Source organism: Planococcus citri, chromosome 4 (assembly GCF_950023065.1).
Source record: "Planococcus citri chromosome 4, ihPlaCitr1.1, whole genome shotgun sequence".
Classification (NCBI taxonomy): Eukaryota; Metazoa; Arthropoda; class Insecta; order Hemiptera; family Pseudococcidae; genus Planococcus; species Planococcus citri.
The window spans coordinates 41,473,143-41,494,821 of record NC_088680.1 but is presented as its reverse complement, the minus strand read 5'-3'; the positions used below and the strand labels follow the sequence as shown (position 1 = coordinate 41,494,821).

The 21,679-nt window shown below is 31.9% G+C and overlaps 1 protein-coding gene across 9 annotated transcripts in view; it reads right to left on the bottom strand.

Moving 5' to 3' along the window:
- Nucleotides 1–1,736: 1,736 nt before the first annotated feature.
- Nucleotides 1,737–21,679, bottom strand: part of kcc (solute carrier family 12 member kcc) — a 650,839-nt gene continuing 630,896 nt past the window's right edge. For 6 of the 9 annotated variants that reach the window (XM_065363358.1, XM_065363361.1, XM_065363360.1 and 3 more), the window contains 16 exons: nucleotides 20,152–20,330; nucleotides 18,951–19,112; nucleotides 18,463–18,619; nucleotides 14,460–14,598; nucleotides 14,112–14,365; nucleotides 13,903–14,022; nucleotides 12,796–12,989; nucleotides 12,557–12,725; nucleotides 11,902–12,091; nucleotides 9,781–9,996; nucleotides 9,569–9,676; nucleotides 7,498–7,554; nucleotides 6,371–6,463; nucleotides 6,162–6,292; nucleotides 5,937–6,076; nucleotides 1,737–4,602 (listed from right to left, as the gene is read on the bottom strand). In XM_065363358.1, the coding sequence (XP_065219430.1) occupies nucleotides 4,511–4,602; nucleotides 5,937–6,076; nucleotides 6,162–6,292; nucleotides 6,371–6,463; nucleotides 7,498–7,554; nucleotides 9,569–9,676; nucleotides 9,781–9,996; nucleotides 11,902–12,091; nucleotides 12,557–12,725; nucleotides 12,796–12,989; nucleotides 13,903–14,022; nucleotides 14,112–14,365; nucleotides 14,460–14,598; nucleotides 18,463–18,619; nucleotides 18,951–19,112; nucleotides 20,152–20,330 (2,401 nt within the window). In that variant the 3' untranslated portion in view covers nucleotides 1,737–4,510. Of the gene's footprint in view, nucleotides 4,603–5,936; nucleotides 6,077–6,161; nucleotides 6,293–6,370; nucleotides 6,464–7,494; nucleotides 7,629–8,549; nucleotides 9,329–9,568; nucleotides 9,677–9,780; nucleotides 9,997–11,901; nucleotides 12,092–12,556; nucleotides 12,726–12,795; nucleotides 12,990–13,902; nucleotides 14,023–14,111; nucleotides 14,366–14,459; nucleotides 14,599–18,462; nucleotides 18,620–18,950; nucleotides 19,113–20,151; nucleotides 20,331–21,679 lie in introns of those variants that run through there. The other 3 variants (XM_065363356.1, XM_065363362.1, XM_065363363.1) reach the window with 3 other exon arrangements.

The following is a 21,679-nucleotide window of genomic DNA, read 5'->3' as shown; positions in this document are numbered from 1 at the left end:
AATTTTCATAATCATTAAACATCTAGGAACAACATTTATTACAAGGATAAAATAGTGCAATAACAACTACACAAAACTTAAAAGTGCCCATAAATGGAAAAGTCTTAAACGTTTATAGAAGTTATATAAATTATCTTACATCGTATATTATTTTGATTCGTTCAATTTTTTTTAACTTAATTCTTTTTTATTATCACAACTAAATACATAATAATCATTTCCAAAACGAAAACCTAACTGTTAAAATTTTATAATAATCGACAGTGGTGTTATTGTATCCATATAACGTTATATAATAATCGTAGCCAGGAAAAAAAAACACCCAATATTCGGCTAAAAAAAGAAATATTATATAGGTATTATATATTATCTAAACGTACTCGGACGTAGTAATAAAGTAAGTAGGCACGAGAGCTTAATCCAGATACATAGGTATAGGTAAATTGGTTAACTGAGAGTTTCATATGTGTGTTTTTTCCATATTTTTGGTAACTAACGTTTATCACGTAAGTTGTACGTACAGGAGTTTTATCATTATATTTCATAAATCCTCCGGTGGGTAAAAAAAAAAAAAATTAAAGAAAAATAAGTCAACAATTAAGTAAGATTTACAGAAAAAAATCAGGAAATAAACGACGAAGAAATAAAAAGCAATAATTTGGCAATTAGGTACATAGGTATACGAAGAAAGGAATAAATGGTAGGTAATTGTAAAGGGGGAAAACGTTAAAAATAATAAAAAAAATTATTGATGGAAGTTTCGAAAATCGATAATTGATTATACGTCAAAAAGGAACTTCTAAAACGAATTAAACTATTTCAAAAAGAAACGAAAATAAAGACGAAGAAAAAAAAAATAAAAACCAACAGTTTCGTTATTAAAATTATAGAATCATTTACATAGGTAGGTAGGTAATTTGTACGTATTTAAAAACTAAATAAAGAGAAAAAATTTTACAGCTGGATTGAAAATTAACCCATCATATTCCACTACGAGGTAATTTAAAAATGAAACAAATCCTGACTTTATAGAACGAAATGCCTATTTGTTCGTAAAATGTATATGTATACTGGGGCTAGGTAATCTAAACTGGTATCCTTCAATAGCATAATTTAAGCGTATCGTAATGAAATTTCTTTTCAGATAATTTTATTAAAGCTGTCATACATTATAATGAGATCATTGTAAAGATAAATCAAGTTTAGTGCGAATACTTCGAAAAATTTATCGTAAAAATAACATATAACGCACAGAAAACAAAGAATATAACAGAGAAATAAAAAGAAAAAAAACACGATTACAATAAAACAGAAAATGAGCAGTTTTTAAAATAACAATCACCTCCTCCTACTAGGCCATATTTTTTTCTATATTACACAAGAATATAAAATCTTTATAAGATAACCACTTATCGTATAGAAGTAATTATGTAACAGAAACAAAAATGACACGTCCCGAGATGTGCAGGAGGTGTATTTTTTATTCGTAGAGGTAAATTTTACGCCTTAGCGCAGTATAACGTTTAAGCATAAATTAAGTGGAGGGGGTTGAGGTATTCAAAATATTAAGGAGTTAAGTCGTATTTTTGAAAGCAGATAGAAAGATAATTTTTTCTTTATATTAAGTACATGAATTTAATTATTACTTATTTGTCTATCAGGAACGAGGCTTTTATTCTTTCTCAAGTCCTTTAAAATAATAACAAGGTAACAAGAAGTAGGTAACAGTTGAATAATTATCGTTATGAATTTTTATCATTTAATAGGTACACGTACAAGTCAATGTCTAAATGACAATTCAATTCTCAAATGAGGCATCAAACATCTTGATGCAGACAAATTTGGTAACACTGCTTCAAAATTCACTTTGTTCTGTTATTATCTTCGATCGAAGATATTTTCTTCAAACATAAGATGTCCCAAAAGTATTGTCATTAATTTAGGTATAATTTCAGAGAGATAAAGCGTTACGAACGATTCAAAAATATTGCTAGTCAAAAAAATCGAATGTCTTGAAAAAGAAAAAAATTCAAATCAATCTTCAGCAAACAATTCTTGAATTTTAAATGTTGAATTTTTCTGCTCGACTTGAATGAATAAGGTATTGAGCCAGTTGTTCGCGAAATATTTCATACGACGACTTACGAGTAAATCGTTCAAGAATGATTTAGATATCACTTCAGTAAAGAAATAAAATGAAACGATACTTTGATTTTAAATCAGTCGTTCGCGAACGATTACCAAAAAATTAAAATTTAAAACAAAGTTAGCTTAGTAGGTATACGATTTCTATACATTTCTAGTCATTCGTTCAAAATTATTCCAAAATATGGCGCATCCTAATTCAATCAACGGTATCAGAATCTCAGAAAATATCGTAAATGCCACAATATAGTTTATTAGATCGATCCTTTAATTTTCAAATCGTTCCTGAACGATTTCAACCCTTCTACGAGTAGGTAATCACTCAACGTGAGAACAAAACGTTCGCGAACAACAGAAACTTTTTTCAAATTCTTTTCTCCCTTAACGTTCCCAGCTCAGAAAATCAATACCGATAAAATAACGCGCAAGAATTTCCAAAATAACTTTCATTTCTCAATTCATCAGTGTTACCAACTACTTGAAAAAATAAATATTCAAAATCCAGAGTGACGCTCCTCAATATTTTTCATAAAATGAGTAAAAAAAACTCTTCGTATTCGTAAACAGGGTTCAATTCTTCGTGAATTTACTCCACTTTTCGGCATTTTAGTTCAAATATTAAAAATAATACGACACAATTTTGTAAATCAACCTACGAGAAATCCCTTCAAGGACCATCAATAACCCAACAATATCACCGCCAATAAAATCAATGGTGTTAAAAATAATTAAAAAGTAACGAACGATGTGTGTTGCAATCCTTACTCGAGTGAGTAATTATAATTCGAACTTTATCAGTCCCTTTAAAAAACACCACACCGTATCGTATTCATATCCTTTGGCTCGTTTATCAATATTAATACATTATCTAGTCTCATTTAGGCCTATACATCTCTTAACTCTACCAACGTGAAGCCAAAATTCTCATCACTCGAAATCAATAACAATATCAACTTTCTATGAACACATTTACACGTAACATATAATAACATTACATACTATTTATACACATAAATGTACAAAATACAACAATCTAATGCCTTCGACATTCGCCAGATACCGAAATACCATAAATTTCACCCAACTCTCATTTCGCATCATTCAATTATCGATTTCTGGCTCGAATAGGTACATAGGTACGTGTTACGTTATTTTATAGTATATTGTATATTATGGTAACCATTCATCGCGGAAGGTAAGGAATTCTATCCTTTTCCTTCCCCCTCCAATAACGAGAAAAAAAGAAACAAAAGGAGAAAAAAAGTAACTACACAACACCGAAGCCGAATACTTATAAAAATATAGTAATTGACGACTAAGTCGCAATCGCGTTATTTTTTCTTTCGACTAACAAATCGCATGCGTTTTTTTTCTTCTCTTCTCTAGCAACGCGAATGTTACGATAGAGTAAATTTATTTCAATAAGAAAATAATCAGGAATAAAAATCACATTAGGTCGTTCGTAACGACTGCGATAACATTCTCAAAAAGTAGGAGAAAAGGGCCAATTGGAATGTACACGTAGAGCGTATTACGTACATAAGGTATTCGGGTCACACAGATCGACTCCTTACTGCGACCATCAGACGATAACAAGAATAAAATGATTCGACTAAAACGAATTAAAAATGAAAGAAAATAGAAGAACGTAAACAAAAACAAACAAAAATACGATAAAATCGTCTAACAATTAACATCGTTAAAATTCTAAATAGGTAGGTAATTTTCAAAAAAAAAAAAAAAAAAAAAAAAATGAAACTTGACAATTAAAAATAATGAAAGTATTACAAATAGATGTAAAACTTCTATACCCAATATAATGATTCGTCGAATAATCTACTATATAGAAAATATGCGTAAAGTAATCGTGATTATAATAATAGTATAAAACAAGAAAAAAAAATAGAGAGAGAGGGAGAGAGATAGAGAGAAAAATATACGAAGAAAACAAAAACAAATTCAAAAGTTAACAGCGTAAACACACCAAAAACAAAAACAAAAATGCTAAAAAATCACCCGATCAATTTTGTATTACGAGATGTAGTAATATTATTATTTTTTTTTGAGACGCGAAGATGAAAGGAGGCGTAGTAGACAAAAAGATAGAAGATAGGTAATGTAAAAATTATTAATCTATGAAGTACATGTAGTATTTTATTAAGTAGGTAGGTATAAAAGCAAACCAGATTTTCTGCAGTCTTCGTTCGATGTATTTTCCTTCCGCGTTTGAAGTTTTTGTTTTTTATTTCGTCTTCGTCTTCGTCTTCGTCTTCGTCTCCATAATGTTGTACTTTGGTTTCGAATTAGAATTATTACGACAGTGACGACGATGACGAGATGAAAATACTTTTACAAGTCGGTTTAATTAAGAATAAATGGTTATCACTTCGCGTCCGCTGCCACGTACCATTAGCACGCAGTCTAATCCTTCGGTAAGCACTTCTAAAAATTCCATATCTGAGAAATCGAAAGAATTAAGGAAAATAATTTGGGTAAGTGAATGATCCTGGCTATACAGAATAGTATCGTGTGGGCAGGTTATGAGGTTACGTTAAAAATATGTTAATAGATTTGCATAACTAGTTCGCCGTAAATTCAGTAAGATTCGTGAATCATTATGTTAACTCGAACGGAAAATGAAGTAGGGCCCTCTAATTAAGCTTAAAGGTTAAATTTAGAGAAAATCTGAAGGGGGGGGGGGTTAAAAAGAGCAAATGGAAGATTTATTGTTGGTAATTAGAATTTGAAAAAGTCAAAATTCAATTTTCAAGGAGAAGATTCAACTTATCCCAATCAATAAAAATATTGATAAGTACTACTTTATGGTTTGAAAAAATCACAGTAGGCAGCTTAAAACTTCTACATTTTTACAATAAAAATTGCCAAGAAAAATCTGCTAGTTGCCAAAATTATCAAAATGCATAGGTAACTTCCTTTTTTTTTTTTTTTTTTTTTTTTTTCAAATCAAAATTGCTAAAAGTTTTGTATTTGTTCCGTTTCCATTCTAGTCAAAATTTCCAGAAGGTTTGGTTTTTTGACTTTTTTGTCTCAAAAAAAATCTACTACCTATTTCTGTCAACATTTCAAATCCTACTTTTTTGTAAAAATTGTAAAAAAGACCCATTTTTTTAGTCAAAATTAGTAAAAAAAAACATATTTTTCCCCAATTAAAATTGAAGAAATCCATACTTTTTTTGGTCACAGAAATCTGCTTTCTTCATCAAAAATTCAAAATAAAAAAAAAATAAAAAAAATGTACTTTTTTGGTCAAAATTTCAAAAAATCCTACTTTCTTGCAAAATTTGTAAAAAAAACTTACTTTTTTGTCACAATTTGCCAAAAAAAATTTCATTAAAATAAAATTCCTTTACAATAATTTTTTTTAAAAATCCTACATCGAAATTTTTTAAACAAATTACACCGTTGTTATTGGAACTTGAAGCAAGTTGAAGAATTACACTTTTTATTAAGCTTATAAAGTAAAAGTTATTTCAAAAAAATGTTGCAAAAAAACGAATAAATAAAATAAAAAAATAAACCCTTTTGAAATTTCACAAAAATATAAAACTAATTCAAAGGTAAGCTCTTAGTTTTTTCTCTCTTTTTGTCTGAGTCAATGCATCTTTAATTTTCGAAAACTAGGAAAAAAATCATTGAACAATCCTGATAATTTGAAAAACAGCGCGTTTCTGAAGCATTGAACGCATTCGATTTTTTTTTTGCTAATGGAGTTCAGTCATAATCAATTCATGCAGCCTAATTTTGATTATTGAAAAAAATAAAAAGGATACAGTTTGATTCCTTCTCTATTGCGGGGTCTTTCGGTGGTCCTGGTAAATTGAATATGACCAATTTGGCATCTGACGATTTACTTCGAATAACTTCGTTTAATTTTACTGCCGTGTGCATTCTTCGAACGTTACCTTCGTCACTGAAACAGATATAAAATCATATTAATATCACAGAAGAACAATTTTTTTCGCAGTTGCACGGTAATGAATCAATATAATACTCACGGTGTGAGTAATTTTTGCGGTGAGCTTCTTGTTTTATTGTCGTTTTTCGATAATATTGATTTTTTGGCTTCGGGGTCGTTGTCTGAAATACAATTCTGTTCCTTTTCACAGTCAGGGTTATTTTTATTCTCCTACGAATCGATAATAATGTTTTAATCCAGAATTCGTCTAATATAGTAATACGAGTAATATAAATGCTATTCGCTTACAGATTTGTTAGATTCGTGAACGGGTGTTTCTTGGAAACGAACTTTTGTTGGTGTTTTTGTTTCGTAGTGATGCTGATCGACGATATTCTGAACCTAAGTAACAGAAAACAAAATTCTTCATTAGGAAACTTCATTCTTGTAATTTAATTCTAAAAAAGGTACAAGCCAGCACAAACAATACATATGAAATATGATGATGGAAGGTCAGAGAGGGGTATATGTACCATGAGAATATAATAAATACAAAATGATGAAGCTTCAAAATAGCATTAGTTCTCATAATGAAACTACTTCAACTCTTCGGAAGCCAGTTCACTGTAAATTAAATTACAACTAAACACAGAATTTCTACCTACTCGAGAGCAATACACGTACTTGTACGTAGGTACATACAACAGTTTCGAAATTAAATGATGCCAAAATTGATTAAACTAGCTTCCATCGAGTCGAAATAGTTACTTCGCTAATGAATATTTAATTAAAATCAGTTATTCGTACGTCCCACTATATGAAATAATAATATAGGTATGATAATAATAAAAAAAAATCTACTGAAATTACAATCGAAGCGTACTTCAATATTAAGTAAGATATTCGCACTAAAAAAGAATGCTATGTATTCAGTATAGAGATCTCTGTCAATAAATGCAGAGCAACAAGCGCCATTTTCATTATTAATTAGGCTAATACAATATGAATGAGCTTCACACAGAGTTATACAGCTTCTCAGATATTGGATTGGTAAATAAAGTTTAGCTGCAAACATCTCAACAAGTATTGAAATTGTTTTGATAAAATGTTCACCAAAACTACAAACACCTAAGTCTACTATACCAGCAATTCACATGCTTAATAAAGAATAACATTACGTATGTTAATTTGAAAGTAAATTAGCATTACAAATGTCTACGTTGCTCATATTATTATGAAATTCAGGCCCAAGTCATGCAATGAGTAGGTAAGTACGCTAAATATTCCAATATCTGAATTTGATAAATATTTCGCCATATCATTAATGCGCATTTTTACTACTTTGTTTTACGTTTTTAAATGTAAAAAAAGCTATTTAAAAGGCCGTCAGCTGGTAAAAACAAAAAAAAAATCACTACGCTAAGATTACGACAAACCAGAGGAGTGTTCTCTTCCATCGGTGTTTCAGCATTGAAATCAACTAAACTGGGCATCTTTGAATGCATTAACAAACAAACCGCGATTTTAGAACACAAATTATGTACCGTACAAATTCGAAACTACCTACCTACGTTAACAATTAGATATTAACATTTTTAATAATTGACACGATTGAAAAGATAGATCAGTAAGTGGTAAGTACGTGTTAAGAAGACAGAAAGTGTAGAAGATGAGAAACATCGTATCAGTTACAGAACATCCAACACAAAAAATTGCTGGTGGAATTAGATCAACTACGGTTAAAAGACATACCTGTATTGTTATCATCTACTATTTTACAATTTTAACGATGGAAATTTTCAAAATTTAAATTTCAGATTTTAACAGAAGGGAGAAAGTGATTGCAAAACAGCTGAAGTTTGTATGATGAAAATTTTCAAAATTACATGCAAGTAAACGAAGAAAAAAACAGGTCATAGCCAGGAAGTATCATATCATCGTGAAATACAAGTCCTTGAGATGCCCCCCTCCCCTCTTGAGGGTTGGAACAGAAATTTTGGCAGGCTCATCGAAGGAAGCTCATGAAAAAATCTGGCGATGAGTGAAATCGGAGAACTGAATGAACTGATTTCATTCTTGGTTTCAATTCTTTTGCAATCTAGGTTTTTAAACAAATCAAGATGTTAATAAAATTGCATATTCAGTTCGCCGTAAATATGTACAACGAATTACTCGTATTTACGGCAAACTAAGTAGGCAATTCATTTGACATCTACGCGATTCCTTGCTGAACAGTGAACAGCTGTACTACGAAGGCGCATCTCAAGATTGGATAAACTTGGAGAGAATATTTTTGTTTGCATGGTTTCAAAAATAAATGGAAGCTCAAAATTGAACTTTCAAATGAGTTCATTTTTCTCAAAATCGACGGAGGATATGACTTTAGGATTTGACTCCACTCCAAATGAATACTTTTTAATTGTACAGTGACACATTAAAAAGAAGTCCCTGATCTTTTCCAGATTCCCAGGTTTTTTTTCACAAAGCCTTCTTAATAAAAAAAAAAAAAAAAAAAAAAAAAAAAAAAAAGGAAATTATAGGCACTTAATTTCTAGCAAGTATGTAATTTCGTCAACTTTTTTTTATGCACCTACCTAGTGTTTTCATTAAATACGGTAATTGTATTAAAAAAAAAAATCAATTTACTAATTAAACAAACAAAAACCCCATCGTAAATGTTCATCTTCCAAAATGATAACATTCGTTTTACGTGCAAAAATATCAAAACTACGCCTAAATACCGTTCTCATCGGCCATAAAAAACGAATAAAATATCGTTTGGGGAAACAGTCATAAAATTCATCGTCTCAAGTATTCTAAAAACTTATCGAACAATTTAAATATGTACGTCTTAAACGAAATGAAACGAATACTCCACGAAAATAATATAGAATATAAAATACTATTCCACACGCAACAACAACAAACAATGTAAAATACACGCCGATCAACTTTAAAAGCTTTTCTTGCACATTGAATTGATTTCGAACATATTGGAATACGAATCTGCTATTTAAAACTTTCATTTTGTATAGAACGAGCGAGAGAGGCTCAAGTATACGCGAATGTAAGGAATTAATCGCATCTCAAGGTTCGTTGTAGTATCTTAGTATTGGTCGTATTGTGTATATACCGAGTATATAAGCATTTTCATTCAATACACTTCTTATAATAAAATAAGCGGTAACCTATCTTTTACAGCATCTTTATACATAACTTGAATCCTCCGCATTCCGATACTTAAAACTTGTATAAGCGTTTTCATACCTTTTTAAATAAAAAAAAAAAACTTGGCAGTAAAAATCAATACGAAAATACCTACAACATCACACAATTTAATACTCTAATAAATGATATCGTACGTATAGGAATATCGCATTTATGGCAAATTTCATTCTCGCTTTCGCAGCCGCAAGTATTGTTATAGGGTACTTGGATAAGTACATATACCTAGCAATAACTTAGAATAAGTAGGTAGGGAATATATAGGTAGGTAGAGGTACTAACCACGCCGAAGGTTTCTTTTTTCTTCAACTGTAGTTCTCTTAGCATTTGATTTCTTTGTTCCATCACCAATGTTCTTTCGTAAGTATAGGCTGAAATATCTTTATCCATCTGTCAAAATCAAACATATAAGTAAATATGAGAGATGATAAGAATGGAACACTCGAACACACTCGTTTCTTTTTCCAACTCGACGGGCTTATAACGATACCTACCATTTCGATAACTTCGACGTCAGCTTCGATACGTAAATTATATAAGAACACTTTGAGATCTTTTTTCATTTGTATGGAGTTATCTTCCATTTGAGCAACGGTGAAAATACGTAATTTACAATTCTTCCACGTTCGATGTTGTTTTAGTAAAAATGGTATCAGCATTAGAATACCACCGTCGTGGACGATCCACCAAATATCGATGTGACCAGCAACCTGAAAGTCAGAATTTCACGTCAGTCAAGAACAAACAATGTACGAGTACCTACCTAAAATTACAAGTAGGTAGGTATAAATATAGGGTTTCCTAGTTTGGTTCAGCAACCTAATGGATTGATTGGATTTTCAAAAAAATCACGTCCTAGTAGAATACTTTCACAAAATACTTTTTAAAAAACATTTACAAGACAATTCAATAATTCATAAAATAGCCCACTTGTATTATTTATTAACTATAGTATACTTTGAAGAGGCTGAAGAGCAAAAAAATGTCATTCGAGTGACCTCGGAAAGACGAAATGCAAATTTGAGATTTTTGGTGAAATTCAACCTCCTTTTTTTCACCTCTAAACTAAAAAAGTAGATCCCTACGAAAATATCAAAATTTACAACTGAAAAAAAGGAGAAAAATTCTTTTGGGAAATTCAAGGAGTCTCACAAATCTTCAAAGTAAAAAAGCAAGATTTCAGCAGGATTTTTAGAAGGACCCTTTTCAAACACTTTACAATTTTTTTGATGGCGAAGGGGTCGAAATTTTACACCCAATTCATTTGCATTTCCAATGCCCACGAATATTTCAAGATTTTTTGGATGGGAGGGGAGAGAAAATGCCTAAATTATCTCAATTTTTTATTTTCCATTTTTTTTTCAAATACCTAAGTACCTTAAAAAAAGGAAAGAAAACATGCTTCTATTCAAGCGAAGCGAGAAAGTCATTTTTTTAAAATTTTGTGTAATGTTCCAGTTGCTAAAATCAAATGTTTTCAAAAAATCAACAGGCCGAGAATTTTTCAATAAAATTTTTTCAAAATTGCACAAAAAAGGATTTAAAATGAAAACTTTAAAGTCTAATGAACAATATCATACCTATATTTGCCCACAGATAACCTACCAGGGCAAAATTTTGCCTCATAAAATGTTTTTAATTCATTTTTTCTTACTTTAAATTAATTTTTTTCAATAATAAGAAAGATTCATTTTTTTTGTAGTATTGACGAGAAGCATTTTTTTAGCCGATTTCGCCCAGGGAGAAATTCCCTGAAAATAGACTTATTGAATTTTTTCAACTCCAAAAAGTGGAGCTTTTTAAGTTGATAATTTTCATGGAACCTCTCCTACTATTGATAGTAAAATACGTAAAATTGGCCATATTAGTCAATTTCACGATTTTTTTGAATTTTGTTTCTTTGAATTTTTGAAACATTGTCGAGCTTTTGTCGGAAGAAAAACATTTTTTTTAACCAATTTTTTAATATTGTTAAATACATTTTTGATTATGCTTGGCAGAGTTTTGATCTGCTTTTTAAAATTTTTTTAGAAAGTCACCAAATTTCTCAAACTTGGCCATCTTTTCTCATGGAAAATTCAAGGAAAATTTAGTCTGAGTAAGAAAATTACCACCTAAACAAGAGCAAAATTTATGAAAAAAAGAGACACTTTTGTAAAAAAAATCCTCTCCTCTGCCTCCCCCCCATTTCATCCCATACACAAGCTAAATAACTAATCACACTTAACATTCTACGATTCTAATGAGATTTTTGAAAAAACTGGGGAATTTCAAGCTCTTCCACACTCTGTAAGATAATAATTCTCAATCTTAGATGAATTTTGGACAAAGCTTTTGCATTTTTTGTCTCAGTTAGCAACTGTGAAAATTTCAAAATAAAATTATAAACACTTTACAAAAAAAATCATTTTATCCATATCCCCTTCAATTTTTAAAATGGGCAACCTCTTTTGCACCAAAATATGTATTTCAAAAACTGATTCAACATTTTTTTCAAACGGTACAATATTTTGCACATCTTAATGAGCTATGTGATTTCTGAAGCTAGCCAGCCGAACAACATTGGATCACCCTGTATTTATTAAAAGAATAGATATTGGTCAATACAATATTACTTTGGTATTCGAATCTGGAAATGCTTTAATTCCTTTGGGTATCAGCAGCGCCATTTTGGATGCCGATATGTTACGTATCGTTTGCAAGAATACTTTCCACGTGTTTTGATTTCCTGGCTTGTTCCATCCTTCGGGCCAAGCTAAAATAACCGTGTTTGGTTTCATGCCTCCAAGACCAGTGGTTTGTATCCTGCAGAAAAAAAGGACGATTTTACACATATCTTCAAAAAAAAAGTGTTTTTCAGGAGGAGGGAGGCAGGGCAGGGAAGTTGTAATTCAAATTGAATTGAATGAAAAAAACATTTAACAACTTTTAAAAATAATCGAGCAAAAAGATACAATATTTCACACCAGTTCTTCAATTTGGTTGAGAAAATATTTCTTCTATTTCAAAATGATTATTAATGGTACAGGGTTCATTGAACTCTTAAAAAATCAACCCCATCGTTTTTAAAAATTTATTTTAATTCTTTCAAACTCGAAGACAACATATTCTTCAATTTTTTCATGATATTTTTTAATCTAAAAAAAAACTTGATAATTTTTATTTTTTTTTATTTTTTTTGTTTTAATTGAATACAGATCTGAATAATTTCTGGGCTTAATGATTTACTTACACGAGGCAGAGTAGAACATCAAATAGGTATGTACTTACAAATGACTTAATCCTTCAGTGGTATCTTTGGAAATCAAAACATCAGCAAAACCTTTGACTTTTTCATCTTCCATGACTTTTTTGATGGATTGTTTGGCAACAACAGCATCTCCGCTGCATTTAGTGTAATCACCGGATATCACGGACACGCACACAGTCAAACCTTTACCTGTTCGTAAAGCATTTAAAAATTAATAAAAAATTGATTGAATCATTTTAAAGTTGATCCTATTACGTACCAGCTTTTAATTGAGCAGCAAATGAAAACAATTTCGGGTATTTTGGTTTGTACGAGTCGTCCAATTTGGCCAACAGCAAAAGTTGAGGTCTCCAGTTCTTCGTGTGAGGTGGTCCCTCTTCCAAACGTAGTAAACTGTATCGAGCTGCCGATAAAGGTAATCCTCGCATACCGTCTCCCCATTCTTTTTCAGCTCTGTAAGGAGAAAACACATCAAATTTAATAATTTATTCAAAATAAAAATATAAACTAAAATTCAAAGAAGATTTTCAAGGGGGAATGAGGGGCGTTTGATTGAATTATATCAGCAGTAGATTAAAAATATGTAGGTACTTTAATAGATGGTATTTATCTGGATCAAAATCGAGTTAATCCGACTGAATTCATAATTTTTTTTGAGAAATATTTTCATCAGTAAATTAAATACAATCTCTTCATTTTATTTTATTTTTTTCCTCCTGCTAAACACATCAACGAAAACACTCCCTTTAAGTATATTATATTTTCACCTTCATCGTGAGAAAATATTCAACTCGCACGAGGCGAAATATTTCCACTATCCACCTTTCATATACGTAGCATCTTCAACTCGCCTTTAGCCATCAAAATAAGAGGCAATATGCCTTCTTTATTCTCTCGAACAAAGACGCGTTTATAAAATGTAAATTAGCGTCGTCGTATCGCGAAAAATACGAGGCACTGTGGGCAAAGTGAAACGAGGCGAGGCGTCTGCCTCGTGTTTCGAGATTCGTAAAATTCATGACCCAACAGCCGAATGAAGCCCAGCAGTCGAAAGCAGATATAAGTAACGTATTGTTGTAGGTATATTCGAAAGTGGCACGGCAGGCAGCGGCAGTCAGACGCTGATTTCGCGATTGCGCCCTTTCTCCGTTCTCTTTCTCCTTTTCACTCTATCTACTCATCCATCTATCTACTTATGCCGCCGATTTCGTATCAAACACGTGTAACGTTTCCTTTCGATTGCCACCAGCACCCACCATTCCCTAAAAAGATAGGTTTTCGTACCTTATATAGTACCCACACCTTGTGCTGATATGGTTTGACTATATACCGACGAGTTATTGTAGCAAATTTCACCCATACTCACCCTCTGTATTCGATGTATTTGTAAATAATAACAGCCATGCCCATAGCGAGCAACGCATACAACCAATTCGACATGAACATCACCGAAATACACAACGATAATCCAACAAATGACAGCGACCTATAAAATACCGTATTTCATTAATTTATTTTCCGCTCGTAGGTAATTTCCAATCCCTTTCTCCAGCACTGTTTGGATTTTCTCCTTACCAATGGTAATATTTAAATCTAGGCCTCCAATTGGGCGTTTTGAGCAATGTTTGAAAACCACACGCAAGGTTAACGAAAGCGTAACACATTAGGAAAAACATAGCCAATAAAGGTGCCAGAAAATCCACGTTTCCGAGTAAAATTCCACCTTGGCAGATGATCAACGTAGCTATCAAAGCTCGCGTCGGTTCTCCTCGCGACGAAGATACCGCAAATGGAGCTAAACAAGGCACAATTCCGTCTTTGGCAATTGCCTGTTGGTTCAGACAAATAATCGTATCAAGCATTAGGAATTTTTACGCGGTTCTCAGAATCTTCTCACAGAGTGAAATTATAATAAGCTCTTACTTGTAGCAGTCGAGGAGCACCGGTTAAACTCTGTAGTCCAGCACCTAATGACGATAGACACGATCCGACTAGAATTACCCATTCGTTGGGCCATGCGATATTCGCCACAACTAATCGTCCTCCGATACTTTGGCCAAATCTGCACAAAAAAATGAACAAAATTATTTATTTATGTACCTATTAAAAATCACGTTTTTTTTCAAAGGCGAAGTGATTGAGAATTTTTGCTGTTTTTTCAACAAAAATAAGATGATTACAAAAATCATCAAAATGAAAATATTTCGAGGCATAAATGGAATTTTTAGAAATATTTTTGGCCTTGAATACATGCTTGCTTTATCTTACTCACGTCGAAATTTGGTCTGAAAATTTGAGGGGGAGAGGGGATGTGATATAAAATCTGCAGTAGACTAAGCCTATAATTTTGGTATTTCATAATTTTTCGAGAAATTGGGGCTTCCTATTTTTTCATCAATTGTTTCGCGTATTTTAGATTGTACTTCAAAATCCTGTAGTGCTGAAATCTTCAAATTTTTCAGTAAGTAACCCAATTTTTTTCTGGCATCCTGTTCTACAGATTCCAATGCTTCATCAGCAAAAATTGAAGATCAATGACTGAGTGCTTGAGAAGTTTGTTTGAAAATGATACGAATTTTTCCAAGTACCTACACTTACCTCTCTAGCAAATTTTTGAGAATCCAACTTAATTGAGACAATTTTCACATGAAATCACCATTTCAATTTTTCAACATTATTTGGTCTTTTTTTTCAATTTTTCTTCCTCTTTAATTGATTTTCTAATATCTTAAAACAATATCAAAATGTTGAAAAGTACCTAATACCACATGATACCAAAAAAGGTAGGTTTTCCAAATTGAAACAAAGTGTCTGAGCTGGACAATCAAAACATCATGCAACATTTTAGGAGCTAATTTTTCTCAGTTTTTGGTGAGTTTTTTAAAATTAAATTTGAGTTGAAAATGGGGAAAAATAAAAATTTTACAAAATTATTTACAATAGCTCAAATTTGGTGTGTCCTATTTTGGAACCACTTCCAAATCGATTAGAAACGGGTTTGAATCTTTTTGAGCAGTTCTGAAGCCTTCGCCAAATTTTTGAAAGTAGAAAATTCCCATATTTTATTTAATAAAGTTGAAGAGCTAAAATTTACTTCATATATTAATTTCAACATGATGAGTCGATCGGTCAAATTGGTCACTAACGAGCATCAATCGCGTAAGTTGAGTTGGACAATTTTTATAGCATTTTTTGAAAAATATAGAATTTCTAAAATACGTCTGGAGACTCCAGAATGACTAAAAATCACTCCCAATCAACTCAGCATGTTGAAATTGAGGTGTATTGTGAATTTCAGCATTTCAACATTATTGGGTAAAATTTTGTAGAAATTTCATTTTTCTGTTGTGAACTCCAAAACTGCTCAAAATGATTCGAACTCGTTTCCAATTAATCCCGGAGCTCCAAATTTAAACTTTCTAGGTTAATTTTCTAAAATTTTCAATTTTCGCATTGTTTGGCACAAATTCGATTTTTTTCGGCTGGTAATGAACTTTTGTATGCTCTTTTGATTTAGCTTCGATCAGTTCAAAAAAATCTCGACCAGTAGAGATATTTACTTTCCCTGTAAGTATTTTATCAATACTTATAAATTTTTAAAAATTTTATATTTGAAAATGTTTCCAACTTCATTCGATACACCAAGAAGTATTTTTCAACTTTATTAAAAGCTGATAGGTAAATTTTCTTTCAGTCTTCCAACATTTCCACAAAATTATACAGTTCTGTCCAAAATTGCAAATTCATTCAGTTAAATTTTTTTGAAATAATTTTATACCTACTTACTCAACTCTTTGATTTTCTCACATCATAACATGAATATTGGAGAATTTTTTTATTTAGAAATTGAAACGAATTGAGTGTGATCAGAGAACAGAAGGGAGAGCTAGAATTCCTCAAAATTCAAAAAAATCATTCGTTTCACGCTGATGCGCAGACTCCCCCCCGTACCTCCTCAATCCTTCAAATGGGTCCCAATGAGGTAAAAATTATTCTCCAATGTTCATCTCACATGAATATTTAAAGAGGATCAAATAATTATGTGAACGTTAACAGAACTAAAACTGATTCATAAATGTTTTTTTTTGTTTTGTTTTTTTTTTACATTTAGGTCTCAATTTTTGGTGATGAGGGAGGGGGAATGGGAGGGAGGGTTTCCTGATATTTGAAAAAAGTGAAAATTACTTTCAACAAGTTCAATATCTACTTCAATTCTATACCTAGAAATTTTTTCAAAATAAAAAGAAATCTATCCACTTACTGACATTTCAATTACCTATTAGATTACACATTAGGGTATTATCGTGAAATGAAAATGAAAAAAATGTCGAATAAATTTTACCAAATTCAGCAAAAACCTTCTCCTTTTGAGTTGAAAATCATATAGAAAAAAATTTTAGCTCAGGAAGTGCCCTTGAAGGAGAGATATGGACCCATAAAGACGAGACTTTTCGAAAAAAACGTAGTTTTTTGATCTGGTCTACCAAACATATTAAGGGGAAAACGGCTCAAGCTCAACAATAAACCGATGAAACGTTTGAGCCGGATAATAAACTCAACATTCACGCTCCATAATCGACGTCCTTTGGCTGATAGAGAATTGAAAAATGATAAAAACGAGACTAATGATTCGTCAATCAACATCGAGGATCCGTCAACTTTATCTGAGACTCTGCCGTTCGATTCTGGCACCTTTTCTGATGAGTCCAATAATGAATCTAAGGACGATGTAAACGAGTAATCGTATTGTTTTTTATGTAGGTACTCAGTTTAAGACCATTCTTAAAGTTCTACTGAGTGGTTGAAAAATTGAAAATTGCTCAAGTATTTCTGGGAGAATTCGAAATTCATGTTTCGAAATTTTTTTTTCAAATTATTTCGCATTATAATTACCTATAACAAAACATTGAAAGATAATATCATTTCTTGAACTGGAAAAATAATATGTATTATGGAACGTAGTGGTGTCATTATTTGGTCATAATTGCCAATTTCATACTTTAAAAAATTTGATATTTTTGGCTTTGGTATTTCTCGTTTTTTTGAAATCGGTAATACTTAGAGGCCAAAAAATTGCACCACTGCGTTTTAAAATATTTCTCTATTTTTAGAAATGATATCATTCGATGTTTTGGCATAATTAATCCGAAATACCCGAGAAAAAATCCGATTTCCGAATCTTCAAACTCTCTATAGAGCTCTAAAAATGGTCTTGGATTTTGATAGAAATAGCCTAGGTCTACGCAGAATCGCAAATAATATCTTTTGAAACTGGGTCATTTCCTCCGAAGTAGGTTGGGTAGGGATTAGAATGAAAAAACCAAGATTTTTTCGAAGATGTTCCCTCTTTGAAGACACACGTCATCTCCTCTCCAGAAGCACCTCCGGAGATGAGAAAAATTTCTGAGCCACTTTCAACTCAAAATGAACGTCTTCATTGAATTTGGTAAAAACCTTCGACATCCCGTCCCTCCCCCCTCCTAGAAAAAATCCTCCATCACACATTTTCTTGTTAAGTAGCCCTATTAATTAAATTTTTATTCCCTAAATAAGAATTTTCGTTGTATACACGTAAAATTTTATGCCATGGATCTATAAAATAAGGTTTAGCTTTGGGTAATTCTCGAATCTCAAAAAACCAAAATTGTCAGCAAGTTCATAAAAGATTCTCAAAGGAGCCCCACAGTGTCCCTGAACTGGTTGTACATAAATTAATTTAAACCATTAAATACAAGACTGCATCTAAATTTCTGCCTAGAAATGGCCAACTTGGGTTTGCATTGCTCTCAATATCATAATGATTCACAAATTCCTCGGTGTATTCTTTTTTTTCCAAACATAAGTACCGAAATACTGGTTGGATGTGCTACTAGCTCCCAATTCACCCATATTGCATTATTCTATAGACAGCATCATTGACACTTACTTATCACGTAACAATAAATTATCTACTGTGCCGGCGAAAAGTATCACAGCAGATAGGTACACAAAAGAGGTAGTTAAAATTGCGCAAATCGTCCCAATCGGAATTGACCTTTGAGCATTCGCTAAATCTCCAGAGCGATTCGAACCAGCCATAATTCCTGCGAACAACAGAACACATCAAATACCTAATACACGTTAATTCAAAGTACATATCGATGGGTTTGCACAGTTGGATTATTTTTTCGCAGAATTCACAAGTAATTTAGATTCGTTGCTTTGTGATCACCTACAACCCCCTTCTTCTCATACCAAACGTAGTAGTTTGTCTTTTAATTACCTACATATACGATTAGATAAGTATACAGTCCATACATTTGCCATCATAGATATCTCGATCTATACCTACAATTTAACTACGTAGGTAAAATATACGTAGGTACCAGTGCAATAAATTTACATATCAGAGAAAATAAATCATCTTTCGCTTACCGGTAACCGAAGGGAAGAATATTCCAATTAGCAATGTAAATGAGGTCGTTATATCAACGTAGATCTGTCTATTGTTTCTTTCTTTTTTCGCTTCCCAATCAGCCGGGTCCTTTGATAATGCTAATATGTCGCCGTTTGATCGAAAATTGTTCCATAAATTCTCTGCCACACACATAATTAATCGAAATTGAATCTATGTTCTCTTTGAGCTCATAAAAATAAACTAAAGAATAAACTCGATTGAATTTTTCAACATTTTCCGCCAAAAAATGGGCAAAATTACTAATAAAACCGAGTAAATAATGAATCGATATCCGACTTGGAGCTATTTGGGAAATGCGAGCAGCAAGGAGCCATATCACATTATACTCTGGCAATTAGAATAAATCTTCTCAATATTTCAAGAAAACATACGGTCTTGAAATTGATAAATATAAACCAAGCACTGACAAACTACAAAAGCACACACACCAAGATGAAAAATCCCTTTAGGCTCCGGAAAACCTTCGCACGAGCACATTAATTACCAATGTAGGTAGTAAGTACTTCATTCAGTTTGTCCAGTGCTGCCATCATCGTGTTCAAATTTACCTCATAATGTGAAAGGCTTAGTCTAATATTTCTCAAACTACCGTAAACAGCGAGAGCGACGAGACCGAGGAGCTTTTTAAAAAATCGACTTCGATAAAATAATAACGTTCCATTTTGAAGGTTAACAACATCTAAAAATTCAATTTACAGTACCGCGTTCTATTTTCGCAACTCGAATCGTATACGTACATAGCTTGTAAACACGAGTAAGTAATGTACAATGGCAAAAAAGCGAAAACCAACCATCGTACGATTCGAAAGTACCTACTTTTTTTCCAATTTACAATTTTTTATTTAATTTCTTGTTTTTTCCTCGCTCCGACATTACGTACCTATACGTATATAAAAGAATCCCATCCAATTTATTGTTTCGTTCACGTACTAAAAAATCTATTTCGACGAACGAAATTCTCCTCGGAGAACTGGCAACATTACGAATCTCTCAGCCGGTAAATTTTACTCTGACGTTAGGTAATCTTCTCGTAATACGGCCAAAGTTGTTCGTCGAATAAAAGCTCGTTTTTTATTCACGTGCAACCGCAATAAAATACAATTTAGTCGAACTCTCGGCGCGATTAACGAATCCGAATAAGTACATCAGGATACGAACCTTTTATAACGCCGCTGGCGAGTCCTTGAATTCCTTTTCGAATACTGGTTTGGTGGTTGAGGAAATACGGATCGCAAGATGATTGCGAGTGATTTGTGCAGAAAAATGGTCTCAAGAATTCCTTCGTGCAATTTCTCGTGTCATTCATTTGCATTAGTCGTGTTCCAAATACGCACATGCTGCGAAACACATACACGAAGAGGATGAAGACAGCCGAAATTAACTTACGTGAATTATTAGTCAACTTATTAAGTAAAATTTACTCGTATAAGTTAGATAGGTAAAGTTATATGTACAGAGTGTTTCATAAAGTGATGATCCTCCTTCAGATTAACGAAGTAGGCAATTATTTCGACGAACAATTTGAACATATTGCCTATGCTGAAAATTAAAGGGATGAACGCAATTCAAAAAAAAAATACTGAAATCAATAAAATTAGTGATTACATATTGATGAGGTAAGTATTGAAAATTTTTGCTCAACACTTACTAGTTTCATACATTTTAAAAAAATGAATACAATTTTTGAGAAGTGATTAAAGAAAAGATACATTATAGTACATTAAAACATGATCAAAATTAAAAATGACCACTTCACAACTTTTTGGCAAGGACTGGAATGAAAAAAAGTACCTATTGGAGCTTGAAGATTGTGAAAAAACAGTAAACTGGTGAAGTTGTACATAGGTAACTTTCAAAATTTTAGTCGTGGCCAAAAATTTGACATCTCAAAATTTGTTCACTTATCCATGCAAAATCCACTTTCCTCTCCAGTCTATTCCTGAGGTTGAATTTGATTCCTCATTTCGAAAATAACCGCTCATGTGGAATCGAAAATGGCGAATAAATCGATAATTGAAGTTTGATCAATCGATTTTCAATCATGATCAAATTTTGATCGAGCAAATTGAGGCAAAAATTGATTTTCAATTTTAAAAATGATCGATTATTAGGAATCGAAAATCATGAATAAATCGATTTTCGGATTTCGATTGATCGATTTTAAATCATGATCAATTTTTGATCGAGGGTTCATTCTTGAGACTAAAATTGATTTTTCATTTCAAAAATGATCGATCATACGTGGAATTGAAAATCACGAATAAATCGATTTTTAGAGTTTGATTTTTAATTACGAATTTATGATCAATTATTTCTGATCGAGGGTCTGTTCTGGAGGCTGAAATTTGTTTTTTATTTTCCGCCCTAATGCTCGATCATTCGGAATCAAAAATGGCGAATAAATCGATTTTTGGATTTCGATTAATCGATTTTCAGATTTCGATTAATCGATTTTCAATCATGCTCAAATTTTGATCGAGGGTCTATTCTTGGACCTTAAAATCGATTTTTCATTAGAAAAATGATCGATCATACGAAATCGAGAATCGTAAATAAATCGATTTTTGAATCTCGATTATTTGATTTTTTTCGATGACATGGAATCAAAAATCGAGAACAATCGATTTTTTGGAATTCGATTAAACGTTTTTCAATCATGATAAATTTTTGATCAAGAGTTTATTTT